Genomic DNA, 26,725 nt, shown 5'->3' on the forward strand with positions numbered 1-26,725 from the left:
GAGCAGTTTGCCCTGAGGGAGAAAGACTTGGTCTAGCTATTTATCTAAAAAGTGCATCCTCCCTTGCTTCTTAAAGAAATAATTGGTCTGTTATAACTTGGTTAGACACCAAAACATTACTGCACGGCTACTAGACTGTACAAACATGGGAGGTACCTTTTGAAATGTTTTGGACATGACCAATACGCATGTTGTAGCAGAGTGCAGGTGGAGCAGGAAGGGGATTTGAAAACGTGCAGCAGATTTCTGATTCGCTGCAGGAAAAACTATACGAAGGAGAATAATGTATAAGTGCTCTAGTGTGGTTTTTCCTGATTAAATCTTGAGATGCTTAAATTATAAAAAAAAAAATGTAATTCCTCATTTTTAAAAATGTTTTAAATCTTAATAATTTGGAATTTAAAAAAGAGAAAAGTCAAATTAGGGTCAGGAAGCCAATTAGTGCTTTCTTAAATACAAATTTTGGGGAACATTTCAGGACACTCTACATTCACACCTGGAAACAAATGTTAGGTGTATACACAGAGAAAGCACGAGGTTATTACTCACTATAATGACAGGTTCTCTTAGGAATTCCTCAGTGCCTTTGACTTGTACCATCCAAACGCATGTATAAACTGAAGAGCTCCACAAATCGACTTTGTAACGTGACAGGCAGTGCATTCATCGCTAGCATTACGTTAAGTCTGGTTTTCAGTGGTCACCTCAGGATATACTGTAAATGCAAAAGACAGGGCTAAACTGTCTCTGCAGATATTAACATATAACAGCCAGGAGGCTTTTCCTGATACTCATCGTCTTGATGTGAGGGAAGACCTTGCTGTCTGTAGACCCATACCTCTGCCTTATTGTCTTTATTTTTACATCTTCTGCTTTCATTTTATATCTCGTGTCTTAGGAGCTACACCAGGCTAAGTTGTAGGGGGATATTTCCTTGGTGTAATTTATCAACATTTTTGTTTCTTACAAAAGATTGAAAGGACAAAATCCACAGAATATATATTTAATATTTACCTGTCCCTGTGTCACCTCTATGTCCTCCAGCGACGCAGGTACCTTCAGTTTACATTCTTCTATTAGCGGTGTCGCTTTAACTCGTCTTGTTAGCACTTTCAAACATTTGGACTTTGGGCGGTCACGCCCACTTGCTGCTTCTTCAATGTTTTCTCCCTCTGCCGTCTCCAAATGTCCTGTACCTGTGCTCTGCACAGTGTTGGCAGCAGTCCACTGTTTACTGTCACCAACAGGTATTTGTGTTCCGGTTAAGGCATCTCCCTCCACAACTGAGATCATTGTTTGCTCTTGAGTGTGACAGAAACCTGTCATCTGCTCTTGTTTGACATCCGGATATGTTGTTTCCACTGCATTGGCAAACCTTCCACATAATTTGGAGGATTTCAACACCTCACTGGTAATTAGGTCACAGGCTTCTGGGTTTTCTTTGCATGATAATTCGGCACTTATGGGTTTTACCTCGACGAATTCTGTACTTACTGATGCCGCAGGGGTTTCTGGTAGTGAGTCTGATGCTTGAGACATGCTTAATGCACTCTTTAAATGATGGAGCTTCAAGTCTGTGTCATCAGATTCAGGACCAATTACTGTTGTAAAGAATCCAGATTTCTGCTCAGGCGACACTTCATCTGGTCTCACACTGACTTCCTCGCAGCACTTCCCCCTTTCTTGAGCATCAGTAACGGCCTTAAATGTGTCTGATTGTGCATCGTACAGCACTGCTCCCTGAAAACATCTGATAACACCTCGACCAACATTTTTATTTTTCTGCATGTCCTGCGGCTCAATGTCCAACACTATTGTAAACACTTTCTTTGGGGTTGCGCTGTTGTCCTCACAATGTTTTTCTTGTTCTTCAGCATCTGTAACTGCCTCAAACGTCTCTGTTTGTGCTGCTAGACATTCAGACACATTTCCAGGGGTCGAAAGGGGGGATTTGTCTGGATTTGTGGCTGGGGATCCCACCAGGGATTTGACACAGAGTTCTGAATTGATTTCTTTGGTACTGTCTGTGCCTGTAGCCGACAATTTTGAGTCCTGGGTCAAGGTAGCGTCTTCCTGCAATGATTCAGCGTTCTCTTGCAGAGCTGTTAAACTTTTGTTGAGAGTAGGAAGCGAGCCTGACATTAAAGGCTCCGAGCTATTTCCAGTATCATCCATTGTCAAGTTCATTTTTGGTGGAGTTGATGTTAGCTGATGTGATTCTTGTTGGGCTGTTGATTTGAAATCATCTGCACAAGGAAACTGATGAGGGACAAATGCATCTTCTTTGGTTGTTTCCAAAGTGCCTTGGGTTTTAATTTTGTTGTCATTCGGACCACTTTCGGAGTTTTCCTTGTCATCTGTTGCAGAAAGGGAAGGAGAGGCACGAGGACACACAGCCGGAGTTTCAGCGGCTGAAGCTAAATGTGGTGCATCACTTTCTCCTTTAAAAGCTGTGTCAACACCTTTGTCCAGTTCCCCTTCACAAGGACCATGACTGACCTGTGGAACGCATTTAATTGATTGGAAATATTAATAAAAACATTTTTACATTATTTTCATTATTACATTGGATGATAGAGGACTGTGTCTGAGGAGAGACTCACCAGGTGTTTAGTTAAGGTTTCAACTGCAGGTGTTTCATTGAGAGCATCTGAGACACTTTTCTCCAGTTCCTCTGTCACGTTTGTTCCCAGACAGTTTAGAAGAAAGTCTCGCTCTGAGAGTACTTCACGAAGAGCTTGTTGACGCCACAAGCCCTCATCCAGAGCTACCTATAAGAACACATAGACAGATATATAAACTCAAAAATAGACATTCCCACAGGTGACCCACATACGTTTTTTACACCTTTGCTTGTCCGTCTGCTATTTCGGTGCCCAGCAGGTACGATGTTTGCAGTTGCTGCCATGTTAGTTTAGTGTGTTATCATTTGCTAATAACCACAAAATGAAAAGTAAAGCTGAAGTTGATGGGAATGTCATTATTTTTGCAAGTATTTGGTCATAAGCTAAAGCATTGGAAGGGTTCAAATCTGGGTCAGTGCCAGATGAAGAATTAGTGGATTGCCAAAGTTATTAAAAATGTATCCCGTTAGGAACATGAGTGTCAACAGAATTTCAAGGCAATCCATCAAATAGCTGTTGTGACATTTCACAGAAAACCCAAGTATGAAGCTCACGGTTGCGCTTGAGGAAAAGTCAGGGGATCACTAACATCATTAGGGTTTATCCTGTGGAAACCATGAATGTTTGTAAAAAAGCTAGTGAATGTACAAATACGTACTTCAAGGGATATGAGAATAGTTTGAAGAGTTGTTAGCGCTAGATGAAAAATAAAGGGATCATTAAAGTCACTGGAGCTTGATCTTCTGGCCACCATGAATGTTTGTACACAATGTCATGGCAATCAATCCGATAGTTGTCATATAATGCAATCAACATTATCAGCATAGACATGAATGTTATCACTGTAAATGAACAAAGAGAAGAAAAGACGACTGGCAAAACAGGAATAGCACTGGTGGAGTTAAGCTTTCAGAGATTTTGGCAGATGGTAAATGAGTTCCAACATGTTCGTGATCTTTAGTAATGCCAAGGACCAAACCTTTGAGCAATTTCGCCACAACCTCCCTGTGAGGACTATTATGTTCACCATGTACCACAAAGAAAATAAGTTTTCACCCTGTAGTGTTATTTAAGAGTAGAGGACAGACTTGTTGCAGGTTAAGAACAGCTTACAGACCTTAAAGTCCTGCTAGGAAGAAACATTGTTTGGTTTCTATCCTAAACCAGAGAGCAAAAGATAATAGTCTTGGTATTAAAAAAGTGCAGGCCCACAGGGACTGGATGAGAGTTACCATCATTCATGAGAACTGTTCCCTTGAACTTGTGTTTCAAAAGTTGGAGACAACAAACAACAGTGTTAAGGGCCTGTTCAAATACTATTTATTTTGGAAAATTATTCAGAACTTTTACATTTTAATGACAAGACTCTCTAGGCTACATTATGGTATTCTAAGTGGAAAAGAAAAGTGACGATGTTAAGAAATAACCTTATCCTGCATTGTTTATAGAACATGAATACGCTGATGTGGTTTACAGAGTGGACAACACATACTCAGATTTCATATCAAGCGATAAAGCGATAAGACTCCAGAACCTTTTTATTAATTAAAAATATAAACAGTATTTGTGACTTGTTTTCCCAGATTTTTATCGTCATTAGGAATAAAAAGAGAAACTATGAATTTGCATATTTGTTAATATTCTGTTCATTAATAAATGGATTAACAGACAAATGTATAGACACATTAGGTTGTTTTACCTGGCTGAGTGATGATGGTTCATCATGAACCGTTTGGCTCAACTTCTGCAGCTGACTGATCACCTGTCTCACCCTGTTGGCAGTGTTTCCAGCACACTCCTGTTTCTTTTGTTCAAAAATGGACCTGAGGCTGCAGTGAGAACACAAGAGAGAGAAACAGAACAATAATGATTTTCGGGGGAAATTCTTCTTGACTTGTGGCGAGAAACAATTTGAGCTTGTGTGTGTTCATGTACCTTTCACAAAGTGTCATCTTGGAAATAAAAAAAAGTCTAAAAGTCTATGCAAAGAAATCAGATTTTCTCTGCCACACTGTTATTTGTTTACTTTTCTTATGCCAGTGTCTTAGAATCGTTGTGGTGTTGACCAACTGGTTACAAAAGCTTACTTTTGAGTTTCTCAATGTGAAGAATGCGACTTATCTGTTTTGAAACAAGGTTCAGTACCTATCAAGGTCTTTAGCAACTGCTGCGACAGTCAAATTGACACCTGCGGGAAGTGTTTCCTTTGTCATGCTCAACTCTCCAGTTCTCTGCAGGCCGTCAACACTTGCAGCCAACTCTGTCAGCCTGGTATCATAGTCCTGAGACAGAGAGAGAGGGGAGATAAATGCTCCTTCGATGACACGGTGCGTTTGTTCACAAGTCCGTGAACTTGTTATACTTTTATTCAGGGAAAAGCAACATTTTGAAGGATCTTTTAATAATACCTGTATTGTGTTCCACTGCTGTTTGAGCTGGCTGATATCAGGCAACACTCCCTGGTTCTCACACAGATTTGAAACATTTTCAACCAGGTCTTTCAGCGCTGTCTGTACACAGGAGACCTCTTGCTCCACTTGGTGAACTCTCTGGTTGCCGTTTTGTCTGAGCTGCGCCAGATTTTCTCTGATGCTGCTGTCTAGTGCCCTCTTGTGGTTTTGGAGGTCGTCGACTTGCTGGGAGAAGCTGGCCTGGGCCTCGGCCGTGGAACTGGCTGTGATCGAGTCCTTGAGTGTTTCAATTTGTAAAAGGTCTTTATCTATGTCTGCAACTTCTTGTAGCAAAGCCTGCAAAGTGAAGAAGTGAGAGATAAACATGCTGTGTGTTCTTATAAACAGAAATACAATATAGGTGGCCTCTTAAAAATTTCTTTTATCATGGTGAGTGGAAACGTAAGGGAGCTTATACATGATTAACTGCATCAGTTTGCTTAATGAACCTCACCTCCAGAGCTGTGATCAGTCCAGCTGAGCTGTCTTTCTGAGTTTGACAGGCTGACATCCTTTCCTGCAGGGAAGTCAGTTTATGGTGGCAGTCCTGCAGCAACTGGCCAAAATGTTCCTCATTACACACACTTTCCTCGAGGCGGGAACACACACCCTGTGGACATTTCAGGGACACCGAGTCGATGTCAGACAGCTTATCATTTATCTTAATTAACCGGTGGTTCTCAACCTTTTTTGTCTGACATTCCTCATCAGGTGAGCTCAAGTATCCTTTCAATGACCCAGCCTGTCATGTGTTCACTGTCATTGATTTTAAGTGGCTGCTAACAATACATAGAGTGAATATTGTTTGAAAATATGTGATTTGTCAGATATGTAGAGAAACTGAGTATGCTCTCTTACTTGAGCACTGTGAAGTCTCTGCGCCACAGGACTCTGGATGCCGAGGTCTTCACCAAGCGGAGAGTCAACAACTTGTCCCAGATCTCCACCGGAGGACTGAATTGTCTTGGACAGAGTCTGAATCACCTTGACATCTCTGCTCGGAGAGCTCTGCTTTACACTGGAGCCACGCACAACGTTGGTTTGAAAGATGTCGTATCGTTCCAACAGTTTGCTGCTCTCTGCCACCAGAGGAGACTCCTGGAGTGTGCTGCTCTGTAAGGATGACACGAGCCGACTGAGGGCCTCTGTCCTCACCCTGCAGAGGAATAATATGGACAGTGTTGATGTTCAGTTACAGGTCATTCACACTTTCAAATGTTAGTGATGGGAACTAAAACTGACCATTAAAAATAAGTTGTAACATTAATCATACCCCTTATTTACAATTTTCCAGGCTCTGTGCTTAAGTAAACTGTCTATCTACTGCAGATTTCCTTACTTTCTTTCCTGGTTTCTACAGATTTTAGTAACTGTTTTCAAAACTCTGGGTCTAACTTAGTAGATCTGCATCTCCCTTTTTCTTTTGTTTTTTATGTATTTTGGAAAATGTTACTATCTTTTAGTGAGAATATCAACTGTAGCTTACTATAAACTAAATATACATAGTATACAGAGCCTGACAGCATATATCTGAAATCAGAAAACAGTTGACCTTTGTTGAAGCACTTCCTCTTGCAGGAGATTAAGATCCTCCTCCTTCGCTGCTTTATCCTCAACAGTTTGCAGCCATTGTTCCAAATGCTCACACTCACTTTGCAGCCTACAACATAAAGATCATACAGTATGAGTCGAGGCATGACACAAACACACCTATAGAAAGTATGTACAATGCACGGTAGATTAAAGCGTCAAGAACATTACAGGACAGACGCCAGAAAACAAGTCAAACTTGTCCTGCTGTCTTTTTTTTTTCCTAATCTCTTACAGAACTGCATTAATCTCAGACTGATTTTACTCAAACTTTGTTACATTCAGAGTTTCCGGGATACATTTGGTGATATTCTGTATTGTCCTGATTGTCATCAAATCCCATGAAAACAACAAAACCGACAACTAGTTCATCCTACTAACAAGCACTGCCTGAATAAACTCATATATCTTATTCCTCCGTCAAAAACAGTATAGCTACCTGTCCAGAGCCTGGATATTTCTCTGAGTCTGGTCTTCCACCTCTGAGAAGAGCTGATGGGTGTTTCTGACTTTATTCTGCAGCTGCTGCGCGTCCCCAGACAGACTCTCTAGGCTGGATGAACTTGCTATGGAGGCCATAATACGCAGATGCTCCAGCAGGCTCTCTGCCTGCTCATCCTGAGCCTGCAGCTCATAAAGTAAATCCTGGAAAGGAGGATAAGTTACTGTAAGTGAAAAGCATTTTAAAGCATCAGTTATCTAATGTTGCAACCTCATGTGCCACTAACCTCTTTATCAGATGTTAGCTCTTCTCACACATTAAAAATACAGTGAATATGACAAAATAAAAAATAACAATCTTTTTGTTTACACAAATATGGCACAGTTCTTCAATTTTCATTTTCAGCCTCAATGTGCGTCACTGTATACCACAGGCCAGGCCCTCACCTTGAGTTTTGCAAGGACCGTTGCAACATCTGGAGCACTCAGCATGAGGAGGGAGTCCTGAATCTTCTGAAGGGAGTTAAAGCATTCATCCATCCTGGCAGTAATTTGTCCCTTAGCAGCCACCATCTGCCTGTAAACATCCTCAGCTTCAGAAACAAGCTCCTTCAGCTGCTCCATCTTCTTCCTCAGCTGAGTCTCCACAATCTAGACAAAAAAAAAGTTTGAAGTTTGAAACAGTGGCATCAACATTTCACAACAACAGTTCAGTTCAACAAGTTAAACTGGAGCTGAAAACTAAACCAGTACTATATTTATACACTCTATCTGTCAATCCTTGCAGCTTTACAGTAATTTAGCCTGAAGCACCCAAATCCCAAACAGGAAACTGAATCACATGCTGTACCTGCAGCTCCAGAGGAGGCTCTGTGCTTTGAAGCAGCGTCTGAATCTCAGTGGCTCTTCGGTGGAAACGCTCCATATTCTCCTCCTGGGCCACAATCTCATTCTGAACGAAGTTAAAAGGAGATGATCTTTGTTAAAAGTATAAATCTGAAGAACATTTCCCTCCCATAAGGCTGTCCAAACTGGTCTGTACCTGTGCATTACAAAATAAAACAGGAAGACTGTTTCACCTGCAAGGCCCTGATGTCTTCCTCTGTCTGAAAGGACGGAGATTCAGCAAATACTGCCAGTTTATTGGTGGTCCAGCTCTCCACCTCTGCTCCCAGCTGGAGGACGCCATCCCACAGAGTCAGCCCATGGTGGAGGTTTTCAATGTGGGAATCTGTTCTTTCTGATATCTGCAAGAATATGAGCTGGGAATGAATGAACTGTCATGGTTTGGGGTTTAAGCTAATTTATTTCCTGTTTTATTTTGAAAGTTTCACTCGCCACATGTATCCTGTTGTTTAATTTGTATTACTGCCATTGAGATTCTGCCTGCTTACAGTCATGGATTTACCTTAGACCTTAGAAATGAGATATTTGCAGTGATAATGGATATCTAGGAGAAATACATTTTGTGTAGTTACAGAGTCAAAGAGTGAAATACTAATATATATATATATATATATATTTATGATTCACATATATGTGTATATGTATATATGCATGTGTGTGTATAATATACACACACATACATATATACATATACACATATATGTGAATCATATATATATATATATATATGATTCACATATATGTGTATATGTATATATGTATGTGTGTGTATATATATATATATATATATATATACACACACACACGCACAACATAGTGCACCTTTACAGTGACAGAACTCACATCCAGCCAGCGGTCCATAAGAGCATCTGCTTCACCCTCAAATGGGACGACGGTGCATTCTGGGAGGTGACGTAAGTGAGTGTGAAGCTGCCTGCAGACACTGCGGACCTCCTCTATGCCGTCCCCAAGGTTGGTGAGCTCTGCTTTTGTTTCCTGGACCTAAAACAAACACACAGAGTAGTCAACAATTAGCCAGGGACAAATAAATTATTTTGATTTAGTTTCTGTTGCATCCGTTCATCATCTCAGTTTAACTGTAGTATACCTTAGTGTGCAGTCTGTGCAGGTTGTCTCTCCCCATGTAGGAAGCTTGTTCACTGATGGTACTCTCTGCCCTCTGCAGTGTCCCACTCAGCTCACCACGAATGCTCTGAAACCTCTTCAGCAGCTCCGTTAGGATATCACACCGCTCCAGCCTGCATGTGAACCATAATGCAACAAAGACAGACTCAGCAAACAACTATAACTCATCATAGCAAATCACAAAGGAGTTAATTTGCTCTCTTTACCGTTCAGCTACAGCTTTTGTCACCTCCTCCCAGACATCCTCCATTTCTGGGTTTTGACTCACATCAGGGATTTCTGATGCATCTTGTATGTACTGCAGCTCAGCGAGGCGGCCAGCAAGACGACTTTTCAGCTCAGTCAAGGCACGCGTCCTGCAGAGGAGGACACAATCATTACTAGACAAGGGGAACATAATATAATACAATTTTGATAATATTTTGATTAATTGTTCACTCCTACTAAGAATGATTTGTTTTATGACCCAGATCAGTGTTGTACCTCTGTTGCAGAGCAGGCAGGGTGGGCTCCTGTAACCCCAGCTGCTCAGCTGCTTCCTTTATCTCCCTCAGTGTGCCTAACAAGGCACCTCTCCTCTGGACCATACTCTCCTTCTCTTCTCCCTCTTTTTTAACTTGGCTGCTTCTTCTTCTTCTCTGGTCCTTGGCTTCTAAGAGACCCCCATCAGACTTCCGTGTTTCAGCCTCTTCCTCCCTTTGTGTCTTTGTATCTACCTCCAGCCTACTCCTTTTGGCCTCCATCCCTGACTCCTCTTCCATCCTACTTGTAGTTGGATGCTGCTGCTCCCGCGATGAATCATCCCCATTTTTTATCTGACGTATTTCCAAAGGATTCAACTCCTGGATTTGCTCCTTTCCCATTGGAAACAGTTCACCTTTTCTCTCCCTCCTCACACTCATCAGCTCTTTTCCCACATCCACAGCTTGCTGGGACAATGATGTCAACACATCCTGGCACGCCACTGTTGCACCATCCATGGTCAGAGTTATCCCCACTGCCTTTAAAGTGCTGTCAACACTATCAGATTGTTCCGCAGCAGTCTGCAACTTCTGCTGCATTGCTGTCTGCCAAGAGTGTCTCTGCTGCTCCCAGTCTGCATCGTCCTGCTGTCTGCTGGGGTCCTGGTTTGCCAGCAGTTTTGGGATATCAGCCTTGACTTCCTTCACTGTGGCCAGGAAGTGATCCAAAGCCTGGGCAGCTGACTGAACTCTCTCCAGCCGCTGTCGGAGCTGCTCCAGATGATGGACACTGTTGTGGAGAGCCAGGCAGATGAGTGAAGGGGATGTGGCGTCTGGCCCTTGTGTTTCCTCTTCAGAGCCTAATTCTGATAGCTTTCTCATTTCCGACTGCAGTCTGTCGTCCATTTCCTGGGGAACACAAGAAGGGTTTATGATTAATATCTGCATATTTTACTCTCATAATTAAAGTGCTAATTGTTTAAAAACAGCTTAGATGTACCTTTAAATCAGACACCAGTCTAGGATCAGCCAAGGTGAAGGAGGAGATGTCCAAGGACTCTGTGAGGATCCGGTCCAGTTTTTCTGTAATCATCTGCATCTGATCCTCTGCAGACTCCATCTGGTCTGCAGTATTCTCTACAGATGTCATCCTGACACAAACCAAGGTAAAAGAAACTTGACTCGTTAGGATAAGTTGGTATTAGTTAACTCCACCTGCTGATAAGGATCATGGAATAACATTGCAAGCTCCAAAACACAGAGGAGGTAATGTTTTTAAGTTTTTATTCACGTTATGTTTAGTCATGCTTGCTGACTTCCTTCCTCTCTGATGCATCGTGTTTTTCCCCAGAACCGAGTAAAATTACAGATTCTCTCTGGGTTTGAACATTATTGGAAGCATTTGGGAAAATCTTAATACAGAACTCAAGGAAATTTATAACAAAGGTTGTTTTTAGACATTTAAAATCAGAAACATTATGTATTATATCTGTAATACAGTTGTGCAATATATTTGATAGGGTTGATGATTAAAACCAATAACACTGTTCTTACATGGCCAGGGACTGGTGTACTGTATCTGTCAGTCAAAGATGTCCGTTGTAAGGTATTTTTTTATAAAGGTGACCAACAAGGAACAGTGTTACAAATGTGCTTTTGTCTTCTGAGTCAATATTTAATGATTAATCTGGGAGATGTACTGTACCTGCTCTGTAGGCACATTTGTTGGACTCTCCACTGCTGAGTCAGCCGCTCACAGATTACTTCCGCTTCACTCTTATCTTCCTTGGTCATCAGATGGGAGCACTGGGACAGCTGGGCGTACTGGAGCTCAAACTCAAACCATAGCGCCTCCGTCGCCTGTTTTAAAATCTGTTCACAAAGAATCACAGCATTTATTTGATATTGTGAAGTTTGACCTTGTGAACAAATGTCTGCTTAACTGTTATTTCGTTTTCGGTTGTAGAAATGCAAATGTAAGTGACACTCTGCACTGAGTGGACCATTTCAAAAGATGGATCAAAACATATCTGAATATGAATGTTAAGTGTTGAAATGACGCTTAAACTTGCCTGTAGTTGCTTCTTGTGGTTCTGCAAGGTGGAGACGGTGACTGGGTTCAGAATAAACTCCAAATGTTGCTTGTTCTTCTGAAGTTGAGATTGAAACTCGGAGCAGGACTTTCTGTACCTATAATGAAAGAATTACACACTGTTTGAACAGAACATTCGATTCATTTGTGACACTGAAAGGCTACATGGGAACAGAGCATGCTGCAAAATCTGTGACATCAAGTTCATGGCACTATGTTGTCTTTTATTCTTATTTCACTACAGTGATAATAAGGAACATGGAAGAATGTAATGTCTGCAGCATCATATTGTTGTTTAAATGGATTACACAGTCAATAACATTGTACATCCACAATGAAATGTAAATATTTGTTAAAAAACTATCTATTTGAAAGGATGATGCTGAACCAGATGTTCCTGAAAGGCAAATAAATATTAGAATTAAATTCTGGATTATGTTCTACTGTAATAATCTGTCAGGTTAAAACGTAGTTCCACATGCTGTCAGTTCTTTAAACAAAAGCAAAAAAGTTTTTAAAAAAATAGAAAAAATCAGGAGAGAAAGCGGTATTAACCCACACCTTTCCAGTACTTCCTGTATGGAGGAGTGCTCTTCCTGTGGTGGGACGTCTGTCTCTCTGATCACCATCCACTCTGCCTCCTGCTTGGTCTCCACAGTGTTGCCTCTGACAACCGCCTGAGAGATGGGAGAGCCAGATTGTAACAGCCGAGCGAGGAACAGAGGAAGAGATGGAGCAGCATGCCGATCCAATTACTGAGGATTAGTGCCCCTCAGCTGGTGCTGTGACTTCTACAGGTCAGTCACAGCCAATGAGACTGCTGAGTTCTTTTCTGACCAGGAGGATCATGATACTATCACCTGTAACCAATGACCCTGTTGACCTGTGAAATCTTCCAAACAGGTGTTTTTGGAGCATTCCACAACTTTCCCAGTCTTTTGTTGCTCCTCATCCAACTTGTTTGAGATTTTTTGCTGGTATCAAATTCAGAATAAGCATATATTTACAAAAATCGAGCTGATGTCCAGGGTTTCAAATAAAAAGGCTGCATCCAAGTGAGGACTGTAAAGCTTTCCCTTTCTTTCTTTAATGTAAAGCATAAATTCTATGTCATATGTTGTATTAGTTTTTATTATGATCTACTGTTGAGCCTATAAAACAAAACTCAAGCTTGAAATCTAAATACTTGATACATCCAAAGAAGAGTGGATTCACCACTCACACCTTCGGTAGGTCAACAAAATAAAGTTCTTCAAATTTTAAAAAATGCAAATCGTTGTTTCTCGCTGAAACTCAGAGCTGACAAATCAGTTAGTTAGAGTTCTGACAATTGGTTGATTTGAGTTTATCAAAAGAAAACAAATTCCCAACAGTCTTGATAATCAATAAATCATTTCAGTCAAGAATCATTTAAGCAAAACTGTCAAACATTTGCTGGTTCCAGCTTATTCATTGTAAGGATTTGCTGCCTTTCTGTGTCATTTATGATGGTCAATGAAGAGTCTTCGGGTTTTGATTTTGGTTTCGGGAGTGTTGGATGGACAAAAGAAGCAATTTGAAGATGTCGCTGTGGGCTCTGGGTAATTGTGATGAGCATTTTTCCCAATCTTTGACATTTTATACACTGAACAAAACACTTAACAATCAGTTAATCGTGAAAATAATTGACAAATTAATCGTTAATGAAAATGATCATAAGTTGCAGCCCTAAAAGCAATAACATACCTATAGAGCTCATAAAATTAAGAGAATCTAAATAAAAGCCCTTTTCATACCTGTATCTGAGCTTTGGTTTGTTGATTGCCCCCAGGGATGTGCAACAGACGAACTTTCAGCGACTGCTCTTTGGCTCGAAGTGACGGCTTCAGACCTTTCACTGACCCACAGCCGCTGTGTTGTGTGAGGTCTTCCTCGCTCTCTGTTGGGACATCCTGAACTCGCAACTTCACGACATCCCCACTGCCTCCCACAGGTGACAGGTCTTGTTGTGGGCTGTCCACGCTGTGTTTATGTGGGAGATTGTTGCTCTGTTGCTGTGTGTCAGCCGACATGCCAGTCGCTCTCAGCGGGGTGTTACCCCAGAGCTGCTGTCCCCTGCTGAGTTAAGAAGTGTTCATCAGTGGGAGGTCAATGTTGGACGGTTAGAACCACTCAGTCCTACAGGCAGCTCATTAAGATTAATAGACTTGAGGGATTACAGAGTGACAATGGTTAATAAATAAGCTGTCTGCTTCAATAAAACAACGTGGGAGATGTGCCCATTTGAGGATTTGAATATGGTTATACGTTTTTAATTAGACACTGTTATTATATGCCTTAATACATGTGTGGAGTGGATCTTTAAATGTGTTGATTTTTAATGTATTACACCTCATGCTGCCTCTCCTTTGCATTATCTTACCAGTCAGATGGGAGCACTGTGTCACTGGGCTGTGTTTCCTGTGCTTCATCCGACTCTCTCAGTTGGTCTGTTTCCAGGCAGGAGGATTCACTTGGTGTCAGTGTTTCACACAGCTCTTGGAGCGTTTCACCACATTCCTCAGCAGATGCAGTGTCGTCCATGACGGCCTGGAAAACATGTGAACTAAAATCAAGTTTCTTTCTTTCTGGCTATCTTAACATTTCCCAGATCATACAGTCAGTCAAACGACACAGTTAGATGTTAATACAAATGTTACAGAGTTATGCAGATACCTGTTGTTGCAACAAAGAGTCAAGGTCAGTCTGGTCAGTGGCTTCATGCAGGGAGTTAGTTTGCATTTCACACTGCACAACAGATAAAGACTGCTCTCCCTCTCTGAGCTTAGACAATAAGACAGGAACAAAGGCCGCCATTTCTCTGCGTACATCCTGAGTTTGACACAAACGAGACACTTAAGAAAAATGTAAGTGATAAGTTATCATGGTATATCATAGCGGTTAAAGCTACTGAATTAAATGGGTTATGTTATGAGTTATGATGATGAACAGTGTTACAGGTGGGACAAATCAGAAAGTAAGACACTGTACGTAAAAAGTTGAATGAAGCTAAGGTTTCTCTCTCTGGCTGACTTTAGTTTTCAACAAACAGATATGACACTGGTATCAGTCTCCTCTTACTCTCAAATCAATATTTTTGGGTTTTGACTGTATATATTGTATACAGTATGGTATACATATATTGTATGGTGTATGATTAAGCCTTTAGACTGGTTCAAAAGCTCAGTTAAACCTTTCTTCGTGACAGAGGTGTCTGAACCCCTACTTATAGGTGCAACAGTCTTCTGTGCACGGTCTCTGTCATACCTCCCACTGCTTTCTGACTGAGTCAGACAGGAGCATCAAGTCCTGGAGTTGGGGCCCAGTGCAAAAGGCCCCAAAACCCTCCACTGCAACCAGGAACTCCTCCAGGATGACAGGCTGCAGAATCTTTAAAGCTCTCTGCACAGAAAGACACAAAGCTAGACAAACATACGCAGACAAAACCGGCAGCTGTGCAAAGCAAAACACCACAGACCTTTAAAAAATATGTCCCAATTCTGAAATTACATTTTTGAGTTTCCATGGTCTGGATGTTTAAGCATGAAAGCATTTTCTTTAAGTAACAAGTGGGTGCAAAGCCAGCCTAATGATCACTTTGATTAACAATTATTAGCAAGTGCAAAGTTCCTTTTTCACAAATGGTAAAAAAATTATCTGAAACTACGTTTATATTCTTAATTCAAAGTATTTACTATTCATTCATTTACTTTTGCTGTCGAGAAATTTTTCTGAAGATGAATAAATAATACTATATCCATAATATTTAAATCTGTACCTGCTTCCTTTTTGCTTGTGACTCTGAAATCTCTTTGCCACCAAATAACTTGATGGCTTGCTGGATGCGTCCTTGCAGACGAAACCTGGCCTTCTCCAGTCTGCTCCTCGCCATCGACTGGGCTTTTGAGTGAACTTCACTGCGGACCATAACCGGTGGCTGTGGAGATGTTTTATTACTTTGTGGAGTGTTTGGTTTCACCCTTATTCTGGATTTTGACATGTGGATTTGTGGAGAAGATGAGCTTTCCTTTTCCTCAGAAACTGGACTTGACAGAACTGGACTTTTTGGACAAGTTGATCCAGCAGGAGCTTGGGTTAAGGCAGGGAGAAGTTGATCATTTTGACTCGGACTTGAAACTTGAGTGTGTGATTTGGAAACTGACTGTGGCTGAGTCATTTGCTCCGCTTCTTTAACAGTTTGAGCAAGAGGAGAGTGAATATGACACCCTGGTGCCCCCAAACGCTGAGGCAGCATCTGGATTTGAACATGTGGTATAACAATGGATGGTTCCTCCTGTGTGTTCACGTGCTGTTTTTCAGGCCAGCCTTGGAGACCTCTTGTTCTTTGTTGAGGCGTCTGAGATGGGCTCTCAGCTGAAACCTGATTTGGGTCTTGAGTTTGCAGCATAACATTTCCAACTTGGTCTACGTGTTTGGTTCTGGCCACAACCAAAAAACCCGACTGTGGCTGCCTCTGCATCTGATCAGCTGTTTCAACATGTCGCAGAAACCCAAGGGAAGCAAACCTCTCAAGAATCTCCTGAAAAAATAAAACATATACAAATATTATTATCTCATATAAATATAAGTGTTGAAGAACTTAAAAAGGTTATTTACATTGATTTAACTCACCTGGCAGTGAGAGACTGCCTCTGAGATCCTATCCTGCATGACAGAAGTACTGAGGTGCTGCAGAGGAGAAGTTTTCTGTACTTGTGCCACAAGGTCCTGCAGATCCTGTCCCTCCATTACAACCTGGCTCTCCAGCTGCCAGCCTCGGGAGACCAGGACCTAGAAAAGATAATATAGCCTATATTTGATTATCTGTACTGTAATGTTTCATTTTATGGACCAAAACCAAATAAGACTCTAAAATGTATCCACAATTTGAGAGCGACAGTCATGTCAATGAAAAAACAAAATAATGCCTAGTTTGAAGGTGCAGAAAGCTGTGATTTGCTGACTTTGGCTGTAGATTCCACTGCAGAGCGTCCTCTGTGTTTTTTCTCCTTTAGGTGCTGGTGACAGTCCTGGGCCTCTGTGCTCCAGTGATCCAGCTCAGCCAGATGGCCCTCCAGCAAGGATGCAGCCTTCTGCAGCTCTCCACAGCTCCTCTCTGCTTCAGCAAGCATCTAATGTACATATACAAGCAATTAGGAGTGAAGCCTATCCTTACTTTGTCATACTACAACATAATACCAATAATAGGATAATATACCAATAACTAATCTTATGGAAATGTTTTGATTGAAACAATTCATAGTCAAAAACTGGAAAATGAAATGATGTTCAAATGCATCACAGTTAGTCACAGCTTTTTGCAGCATAGTACCTGTGGGAGAGTTTGCATGAGGTTCTCTATGTGGCTTGTTTGAAAGTCTGGGGATGAACTGAGAGATGAAAGGTCCACGTCGGCCATCTTCTTACTCAGTAGCTAATAAAAGAAAGTATAAGGTTTCAGAAAGACTAACTAAAAATTGTGTCTATATTTGTCTGTTTATTTTTATCCATCCACTTGTAACTTTGCCAACCTGTAGTTTCTGTCTGTTAGCCTTCAGTGGGACAGAGGCCACATCCAGTGGCTGCCTCAGAAGCTGGCTGGCCTCCTGGGTCAGTGAATGCACCATTTGAAAACAGAGGGGACCGACACTGGGCTCTGATGATACTTCCTAAGAAAGACGTGCTTCATGAGTAACAACCTTTATTTATGTCTTTATGTCCTGCAACACTATTTAAGAAGGTACATTTTGAACATTTAAAATCCTAAACATGAATTTCATCTGAACTGTACCCATTAAAAATCTGTACTACAATGGAAAGAGCAATGAGAGCATGCATACTTACAAACATTGTCTTCTTCATGCATTCAGCCCACTGCATGTTGACCTTGCTGAGTTGCTCAGCCAGAGCGAGGCTGGTTGAAGATTCTGTCAGTTCGATGAGTAAGTTCCCTGCCTCGTTTAGCTTAGCCTGACATGACGTCCACTCACTCATACCCTACAGAAACCATCAGTTGTGATTTACCGCAAGGGGATATACAGTAACCTAACACATTAACATTGGTTGGTGCAGCTTTCACACTAGACTTAATAGTGAGAGTCATAAAGGAATCTTTTAGATGTATTCATTGACAAAATTCCCAAATAAAGGTGAGATTACCTGCGTCCCTGCAGCAGGAGACTGGGTGTGCGAATGTATTTTTTGTGCCAACCACGTCTGTAGAGAAGTGATGCAGTTGTTGTAGGTCTCCCACGCGGACACCACCCTCTCCATCATCCCCCTGACAGCTGTCACAGCCTGTGCAACCAGTTCAGCTTCGCTTTCTGCTTCCTTCACCTGACGAGTGACAAGCTGGGAACCTTCACCTGGGGGAGTGAAGAGTGTGTGGAGGTCAATTCTTGCCTTTTGAAAATAAAAAATGTTCATGAAAGGATAAGACTGAGCTTACAGAACTCGTATAACAAACACATTTAGCACATACTTAGCGCTGCCTTGCTGGTGTAACCATTCGCCTTTTCCTTCAGGTTTTGGAGAGCGTCCATTAGAATCAAAAGCAGTCCTTGCCGCTCCACTGTGTCCTAGACAACAAACCAACAGAAGTCATCACTTTTGCTGTTTTTGACTTTGACATTATACCATTGGTATGTTTTTGGAACTGGTGTTACAAGGTTTTATATCCAGCTCTTTCAGATACTTACGTGCCAGTCCTGCAGAAGCACAAGTACTGTCTCCTGAGATCTGTAGGGAGCTTTCCAGGTCTGAAGCTTAGCAGTGATGCGACCCAGGAGATCCAGAACAGTGTGACGGGATTCCTGGTATTCCAACTTAATCCCTTGGTACTTGGCTGTGACTCGGATATCGGTTAAACTGTTTATAAACAAAGAAGGTGTGAATGTGTTACGTAGGTGTTTTATAGGAGCGGAACTGCAGATACATTTAATAGAGACTTAAAGATTTATGGATTTAATTTTAATCAAATTTGTAATTACGGAAGTTGAATAATTATTTCACGTACCGTCTTTTTATCTCATCAAACTTTTCTAGTGGCACTTCTACATTTCCTGAGTCATCCATGTTGTGGTAGGTATCAAGGATATTGACGTGGTGGCTCATCTGCCTAGTTAAAGTCTGAAGAAAAAAATAGCAAACAATTTAAGCGATTATAAGCACAAAAAAAACAAGATGTGACATTCTCATCCGATAGCATAGATGCCGCTTCAGAGTTGTCTAGGAAATGTTACATTTCGATTTTTGATTCAAATTAAAAATAACCTTTAGTGTGTCCTGTTGAACTCTTGCTTCTTTGCCAGCATCTGCATGATCTTTCACTCCTCCTCCCTCTTCTGTTAGCGCTGCCTCCGCTCGCTGCAGCCACAAGACAACTGAGTCCAGGGGAGGAGGAAGGCTCAAGTCCAGGTCTGCTTTACGTCTCTGCAGCTGAGTAATGACACACATAAACAACCTGGTATAAGCACAAACCTGCTGATTGTAACGTTGTCTAATGATTCTAACACATCTGGAGATAAAGGAAGTGACTCAGCAGGAGCCAATTTCCAGATTAAAAGCAGCCTTAGGAGGATTTGCCCAGACAAATGCACTAACACAAAACACTTAACACAAGAAACATGTTTAAAAAATTGCAAAGGAGGCAGTAAATGAGCAAGACTTTAAGTGACTAAAAGCTGCTGGGCGCAGAGAATGACCATACTGCTTATTATACTGAGGTAGATTTCCTCACCTCCTCCTCTAAACGATCCCATGCTGCCTTGAGAGCACACTGTTCTTGGCTCATCTCAGGACGGCGTCTTATGGAAGCAAGGAGGGTCATCACTGGTTTCCTCTGCTCAGTGAAGGAATCAGCGAAGTTCTGAAACACCTAATGATCCAAAAACAGTTTAAACTTCTAAAAACAACAATAAATAGTAGACACAGATCAGTGTTTTCTTTTCTCAGCTCTTCTGCTTCACCTTACCTGATATTTTTCTGCAAAGCTTGACTTCTCTGTAGCTGTCTGCGACTCTGACAGCTCCTGGTAGGCTTGCTGCAGCCAGCAGGTCACCTCTTCTGCACGCTCACTTGGAGAGACCTACATTTTCAAAATTCAAACTGTCATTAATAACGTTTCCGTGTTAATCTAAATGTAAGAAGCATGTGCCGTACTCAAACAGACCTAAGAGTTTGCCTCAACTAGGTTTCAGAGAAAAGAGATTTTGACCCCTTCAAATTTTAAGAAGCCCTTTGCATTGATAGCCATCCATCTTATGAACAGCAGCTGAATTGTTTGTCAATAAGATTTGCATCATCAATGCAACAGAGTGAAAGAAAGACTTTTAAAAAGACTGATAAACATGAACTGAAGAAGGACTTCTTTGCCCAGTGTACAGCTACCTGACGTATTGGTGAGACAGCAACTGCTGGAGTGAAGTGAGCAGGCAAGTTCTCAAGGGAGAGAAAAGAGGGCTGGACCAGAGGAAACAGCTGCACCAATGCCACCATGGGGGGAAAAGGCAAGGTCAGAAAAGGTTTGTTTCATGCAGGAGATTGTGGGTTCAAACAAGAAAGAGATGCAACAGGGACAGAAACGTTCAAGAAGGGAAGCTGTAGATGAAGTCAGTTCTGCAGTAAAGGTTTCATTTCCTACCTGCAGATGATCATCAGGTGATGGCATGTCATTAGAGTACTGCAGAAACTGGGCCACATATGTCATAATGGACTTGTCTTCGGGGTCTTTCACGTCAACATCTGAGGTTCAGGTAAAGGCACAGAAAGGTTTACACATGATGAAAAATAATACACTACCTTTCCTAAGTGCTTTGCAGGAATCTGTTGCTTAACCTGACTATCCCACTGAAGCAACAGGTTTCACCTCATCCTACAGTATGTATAAAAATCAAGGTAACACAGTTTTGTCCGTAGTGAAATGGGTGAACAAAGTGAATTATCGTAAATACATAAATAGCTAAAGGATTCCCTTAAAGATACTGAGAACCAGTATAAGTCACTACTGAATGAGCCTCACCCTGCGGCTCCAGTAGGCGGGGGATGTTTAGCTCCCTCTCAGCCAGGTGAAACGCCTCTTCCAGGTTCTCCTGGTTGCTTCTGGACCTGACCAGTGAGAGATCCACCAGCTGTGGTCTGAGAGAGCACAGGATGGCCAAGAAGGCCTCTCCGCTTCTCCAGCTTGACTTGAAGTCCCTCACACTGACAGAGCAGCCAACCCTAGAGAGATAAACACAAATTAACAAGAAGAAAGCACCAAAGAGGGTCTGAGCCAGTCTGTCTTGAAGTGGTCGCAAAACATCAGTCATTGTTCAGTTATTGCTTCGACTCTATCATTACTACCAACAAGCAATTTAGCTTGTCCATCTGTTTTGCATGTGTTTGAACTGTGCTACGACAAAGGTTGATTAAGAGAAAAGACATGCAAACTAAGGAAGCACATGCAAACCTGACAAAGACAGGTCAGGGACTAACTGTCATTCCTCCTGTGATGGATCAGTGCCACCATGCTGCCCAGAAAACTTTTCAGGTTGCCAGTGATAAAGATTCAATTTTAAGCATTCATATATATGGTAGAAAAACCACCTTTGGCATTGGTCCCTGACCCACATGAGCAGGGCTTTCTTGGCGGATACTCTGAAGCGTCTGTGAAGAGGCGAAGTCCGTCCTCCAGGGACCGGACTTGCTGGGACTGGGCTGCCAGACCAGGAGTCCAGGCTGGACAGAGAGTCGAGGGAGGAATGACGAGAGCTGAAGGAGAGAGTGTTGGCCAGCTCCTCAATCTAAAACAGAGACAATAAAACAATATCTTGTATGTCAAATGATCAGTATCTTTGAAATGGCTCATATATTTCTGATCTGTATGTTCTTTAAGTTATTAATCATGTAGTACAAGATGCTGTTGCTGTAGTTTCTTCTTCTCTTTCACAATTGTAGAAGTAGGGGAATGTGTGTGAGCACTAGTTTAGCATCGGTACTCACATGACAGTGGAGGATGATGGTCCATATGAGTCCGAGGATGATGGAGGGCCGTCCATCTATGATATCTGAGATGTTGATGTTCACCAGTTTGATCTACACAAACCAAATACAACACATGTTGATAACACAAACTGTAGTCAGATGCCATGCTTTGTTTGTTTGTTTGTTTGGGTTTTTTTTCTGTGGAAACTTACAGATTTTTTCTTGAGAAAGTTTAGCGCTGTCTCAATGTTGGCTCTCTGCTGGAAAACCCCGCGGCCTCTTTGTCTTTTCTTTGGAGACAAATTAAAGCATCAGCTTTATTGTGACGTTAATATTCATTTCGATTTGGAATCTATTCATTAGCACATTGCAGTAACTTACCATCCGTTGGCCACTCATCACCTCCAGCAGGTCGAGCAGCTGCGACCCATCCCTGAGGTCAGAGAAGAGGTCTGACACAAATGAGGGAGGGCATCTCTGTAACAAAGCACACAAATAGTCTTATGAGTTTATCTGTCCAGCTGCACAGTACATCAAAATAAAGGAGCGGGTGAGCTCGGGTGATGATCCAACATTAACTTCACCTGTTCCATCTAATGCAATCGAAGATGATACTGATACTAAGATACCAACACAGAGGCATGTTCAAAATTACAATCAAATGTAATAAATGTCTTCATTTCTAAATCTCAGCAGATTCTTCATAAGACATACAATAAGACGAGAAAATGCAAAATAAGCCAAATATATTGGATATTGAAAATAAGCGACAGGACTATTCATGAGATTATAATTAGCAGTAACCTATTAAGAAACAAGCAAAAGTAAAGTAAAACAAATAAAACTAACAAAAAGATTCCAAAACAGCAATCGAGTTTTGTTTTATTGACTTTTTGAAGGTTTATCTACTTTTGATCTTTCTGATGTTGTGTTGTTGGAGCACATTCAAAGCCGATTAAACCTCTAAACAGGAAGTAGCAGAGCTTACAAAGGCATCTGAGCTCCTCAATTTTTGTCATGAGAGTTAATGCAGAAGTCCAAACATACAGTACTGTCAAATATGTTACGTGCAATAACAGCATAAAGATCAATTTATCATCACATAACATTCATTTTGAGTAAAAATATCAATTAAGTAACATACTAGACAGCTGTTAATGGATCCATATAATATTCTTAGGTCACTGTTTCATATTTGGTGTGAAATGTGCTGCATCATTTTGTATAAAACAGGAAGCTGTTCAGGGTTTTCACATGTCATGTGATAAAAAAAAGTGAAAGGCTGATGGAAAAACATTTCTGAAATGTTCATCAAAGCACAAAAGAAAAAAGTGTGGCAGGGAGTTAAAGGGTTTATGGGAAATGGGATCTACTCTGTGGGAAACAATAACATCAACAATTATTTTGCAATGACATGATATTTTTTTAAATGCTGCTTCACAAACACACCCACAACCCAAAAGGTCAAAGCCTATAAATCCATCCAAAACTGAACTGAAACTGAGTTGGAAGCACTTAACAGTTTCTAGGTCAACGCTTAAGGCCAAGTCACAACTGTGACCATTGTCCTCGAGACATAAAGGAAGTCTCTCTTGTTGGGGATTGTATGTGGACTGTTGTAACAGATGACAGGTTATGAACCGGTGATTTTAGCAAGGAGTCATATGGACCTGAGGTTATGAAGAGCTGGCAGGATTCAGATTACGTGCTGTCCTGCTTCACTGAAGCACTATTTATACTCCTGGCGACGGTCACGAGCAGCTCAAGGTCTCTTTCCACCGAGATCCACGGTGAGCTGCTTCAATGCACCCTGCTGTCTCAACAATGAGTCAGCATGTCTGCAGCTCGCTACATATCATTTACAGCTCTGCCGCAGCATGATGTCATGTCATTTTTCAACACTACCTGGATAGAGCTCTCCCAAACATTATTTTTGTACTTTAGGTTTTGCTTGAGACATCAGCCAAAAAGTAAGTAAGAGAAATCTATGTTAAAGGTCAACAGCTGTATTGTTTGAAACTCGATGCAGAGTGTAAACCTGAGATCGACACGTGTTTCCTATCCGGTGCACACAGCTCACATCGACACCTCTCGTAGATTAAACCAAAAGATATTGATTCACTTCCCCCCAAACATAATAAAATTGGTGAAAACAAGACACATTTGACTACATATAAACATGTAAATAATAATACACATTCAGTTGCAAATTGAATTTGGCTCCTGCAGACAGAATATTTCAGATATGAGGGAAAGATAAACTGTGCAGTACCTGGAAGAGACAAGTTCCTTCTTACATGCTGATGCTGCATGTAGACCTGCAGCCTTGTGTTACTCTCTTCATCACTACTCCAGCCTCTCTCATTCACTCTGTACTTTCACTGGAATAAAGATCATCTCCAGAAGATATACCCTGTTTAACAGTTGAATCTAAAAGCACCAGGTCTTTTTTTAGTTGAAACTACCCACAGCAGAAACGCTGCTTTAAGAAGCATTAAATAGATTAGATATTGTATCCAAAACTTTAAAAACATCCAAGAACTTTTTAGATTATTTTGACAAATACGTACGTATACTTGTTCTGTGTTTTTTTCATAAAAATCAGGTGCTGGCAGTTTCTTGTTTTCTTTAACAAATGCTAAGTTCTTGTTCATTCATTCACACACTCACTCACTCTGCATCAACATACCTTTGAGAGTTGAGCATTTATCCAGTTGGTGAATGTCCTTTTCTGAATCTGTTCATGCTCCACTGTTGAAACAGAAACAAAATTGTAATCTATGCTCATTGCATTTTAATGATCATTGTTCAATGCAGTTGAAGTACTGGATACTAAAACCAATGACATGGATTGCTGTAACATAAAAAAACACATAGTTTCAATTGAAAAATGATGATTCTTTATGGATTTTGGGAGCTTGTGTTTGTTGGCAGTAGCACATAGGTGCAGACAGTGTTTAATTAGTTAACTGCATCCCTGGGTTTTCTCAACTATGCCATTTAAATTCCAGCTGGATTGAAAACACCAACTAATGCAAACAAATGCACAGAACATTTGTCAAATACATTCGAGTATATTCCTCAAAAGCAACCTGACCTTCTCTGAGCTTTCCTGTCTGGAACATGCTCCTGTAACATCTATAATTATCTATAAATCATCCTGATATTAGCTGCAGGTCGGCCGTAAACTACTCACCGACATCATTGGACTGAATGACTTTTCGACCCTCCATGCTTATAACTAATAGCCAATAAATCCATATATGATGATTGAGGAGGCTACTTCTCTAATACAAGTTGACCCAGAGTGGCAGACTTCCTCTTTAAGCTAAAGTAAGGCTACTGGTTGGGATCTGGCTACAAGACGGGACCACTTCCAGGACGGCGACAGACATAGATACTGACGCTCAAACACACAGCTGATATACACAGAGACAAGCTCGCAGCTAGAATAAACCTCCTGACAGACATATGTACACACACAGTGAGGGGATTTGATCATACATGGTTCTTGAGAGGTACTAGACCAAATCCTGAGCTTCTGTTGCCAAAACATGAACCTCTTACTATATATAACATTATAAAGGCCTCCTGAAGGACAGTATTATGGAGGTGATGGAAAAGTTAAAGACATATGCAAGTGGTTTTGGTATTATTCTGAGTATATTGATACTTAGAGTAAGTGGAGCCAATGATGGCCATTTTTGTGTCCATTGTATATTTTACAAATACTTTATGCATTGAGTCAAAGTATTTTACTACATTAATTCAATGTGTTATGAATACTTATAGCTGTATCCAACATGAACATCTGGATGTTGCCAGTAATCATATGATTCTGCATCACTTTCATAAACCTTTAACCACTACTCTCTGTTTCTGTGTGCAGTGCTGCTACGATTACAAACAATCTGTTGAGACTATTTAAAGATTCAGTCAGTAATGAATTAAAAGAGCTTGATGTTTAGTCTGAGGTAATCAGAAAAGCACACACAAGCTCACTTTCAGGTTGACAAACTCACACTTGCAGATCAGATTTAGCTCTGAATCTGACTCAGTGAGTCTGCTGTTTGTTTAGGAGCCTGCCAAGGCAGGAAACTCATGACAATATTTAATCACCCCACTCCACCCAGACTGCGGGCAGTTCACCTGACATGGCCAGTAGAAACAGCAGTAAGAGGCCTCAACATGTCAGTAATGACGCCCTGCTTTAGGCCATTGTAAGACGCCATCAGACAAACATGTCTTCTCAGTCATAGATTTTACACAATTTACAACAAATACAACTTTGAGAGTATGTAAATGTGTCTGTGTCTGATATCCCTGATGCACAGTTAAATTCTTATATTAAAAAAAACGTATATAGCCGGTACCAGACGGCAATGAAACACAGCTGTGTTTAAAAGCACACGTTCTTAAAGAGTCACATATTGAGGAAACACATGACATGATACCTGTCATGAACATGAAGGAGTTTTTCTGAATGTTTATGACTGTTGTCATAAAGTGTCATTTTGTGACAACAGGGTACAACGAATGTGGTTTTCTTACTGGGTTTTGGCTCCTGGCACCACAGGACTGACGAAGCCAATAGGAGCGCGACTGAGCTAACTAGCTACAGCTAACTACAGGTAGCAGTTATCTGACTTTGGCAACAAGTACAACTCTTGAAGTTATTTTGGTACTTATTCCTGTTTTAATGAGGAGTTCAAATTGTACCACTGTAGTTGAGGTCAGGAAAATGATTCATGACACTGTTACAAATGCATCTGACAGTGTGATAACTTTTATTGACATTTAATAACAAGTCAAGAAAAATATTCATGACACAATAATGATGGTCTTATGACAGCCAACATGACAGTTTAATGTAATGTCAACACAAAAAGCTAAATAGTTTTTTTAAGTTTAATAATTAGGCCTGCCGTGACATGTTTAAGGCAGGTCATGTCATCTTGGTTAATGTCAAGTTGTCATAACAAAGACATCTCAAACAAAGTCAACTCTGCATTTAAAGTGACATTGTTGACCAAA

At 41.1% G+C, this 26,725-nt stretch overlaps 1 protein-coding gene across 12 annotated transcripts in view; it reads right to left on the reverse strand.

Moving 5' to 3' along the window:
• The window catches only part of syne2a (spectrin repeat containing, nuclear envelope 2a), an 82,076-nt gene that overhangs the window by 52,451 nt on the left and 2,900 nt on the right, over positions 1-26,725 (reverse strand). For 6 of the 12 annotated variants that reach the window (XM_084378339.1, XM_084378346.1, XM_084378343.1 and 3 more), the window contains exons 3-47: positions 24,381-24,442; positions 22,073-22,168; positions 21,904-21,981; positions 21,710-21,802; positions 21,314-21,510; positions 20,748-20,947; positions 20,370-20,470; positions 20,117-20,206; positions 19,701-19,814; positions 19,467-19,604; positions 19,001-19,165; positions 18,744-18,856; positions 18,427-18,595; positions 18,210-18,306; positions 17,888-18,093; positions 17,573-17,725; positions 17,260-17,397; positions 17,061-17,162; positions 16,693-16,860; positions 16,361-16,519; positions 15,507-16,268; positions 14,996-15,130; positions 14,405-14,560; positions 14,112-14,278; positions 13,486-13,807; positions 12,272-12,387; positions 11,691-11,808; positions 11,324-11,490; positions 10,619-10,769; positions 9,641-10,527; positions 9,364-9,513; positions 9,120-9,270; positions 8,855-9,013; positions 8,185-8,352; positions 7,956-8,057; positions 7,553-7,756; positions 7,104-7,309; positions 6,627-6,734; positions 5,933-6,230; positions 5,529-5,684; positions 5,033-5,371; positions 4,770-4,906; positions 4,324-4,453; positions 2,604-2,771; positions 1,015-2,499 (exon numbers count right to left, since the gene is read on the reverse strand). In XM_084378339.1, the coding sequence (XP_084234465.1) occupies positions 1,015-2,499; positions 2,604-2,771; positions 4,324-4,453; positions 4,770-4,906; positions 5,033-5,371; positions 5,529-5,684; positions 5,933-6,230; positions 6,627-6,734; positions 7,104-7,309; positions 7,553-7,756; positions 7,956-8,057; positions 8,185-8,352; positions 8,855-9,013; positions 9,120-9,270; positions 9,364-9,513; positions 9,641-10,527; positions 10,619-10,769; positions 11,324-11,490; positions 11,691-11,808; positions 12,272-12,387; positions 13,486-13,807; positions 14,112-14,278; positions 14,405-14,560; positions 14,996-15,130; positions 15,507-16,268; positions 16,361-16,519; positions 16,693-16,860; positions 17,061-17,162; positions 17,260-17,397; positions 17,573-17,725; positions 17,888-18,093; positions 18,210-18,306; positions 18,427-18,595; positions 18,744-18,856; positions 19,001-19,165; positions 19,467-19,604; positions 19,701-19,814; positions 20,117-20,206; positions 20,370-20,470; positions 20,748-20,947; positions 21,314-21,510; positions 21,710-21,802; positions 21,904-21,981; positions 22,073-22,168; positions 24,381-24,442 (9,581 nt within the window). Of the gene's footprint in view, positions 1-1,014; positions 2,500-2,603; positions 2,772-4,323; positions 4,454-4,769; positions 4,907-5,032; positions 5,372-5,528; positions 5,685-5,932; positions 6,231-6,626; positions 6,735-7,103; positions 7,310-7,552; positions 7,757-7,955; positions 8,058-8,184; positions 8,353-8,854; positions 9,014-9,119; positions 9,271-9,363; positions 9,514-9,640; positions 10,528-10,618; positions 10,770-11,323; positions 11,491-11,690; positions 11,809-12,271; positions 12,388-13,485; positions 13,808-14,111; positions 14,279-14,404; positions 14,561-14,995; positions 15,131-15,506; positions 16,269-16,360; positions 16,520-16,692; positions 16,861-17,060; positions 17,163-17,259; positions 17,398-17,568; positions 17,726-17,887; positions 18,094-18,209; positions 18,307-18,426; positions 18,596-18,743; positions 18,857-19,000; positions 19,166-19,466; positions 19,605-19,700; positions 19,815-20,116; positions 20,207-20,369; positions 20,471-20,747; positions 20,948-21,313; positions 21,511-21,709; positions 21,803-21,903; positions 21,982-22,072; positions 22,169-24,380; positions 24,443-26,725 lie in introns of all 12 variants that reach the window. The other 6 variants (XM_084378342.1, XM_084378340.1, XM_084378345.1 and 3 more) reach the window with 6 other exon arrangements.

The sequence above is a fragment of the Pagrus pagrus genome (genome assembly GCF_965226575.1).
Source record: "Pagrus pagrus genome assembly, chromosome: 16".
NCBI classification, from domain to species: domain Eukaryota; kingdom Metazoa; phylum Chordata; class Actinopteri; order Spariformes; family Sparidae; genus Pagrus; species Pagrus pagrus.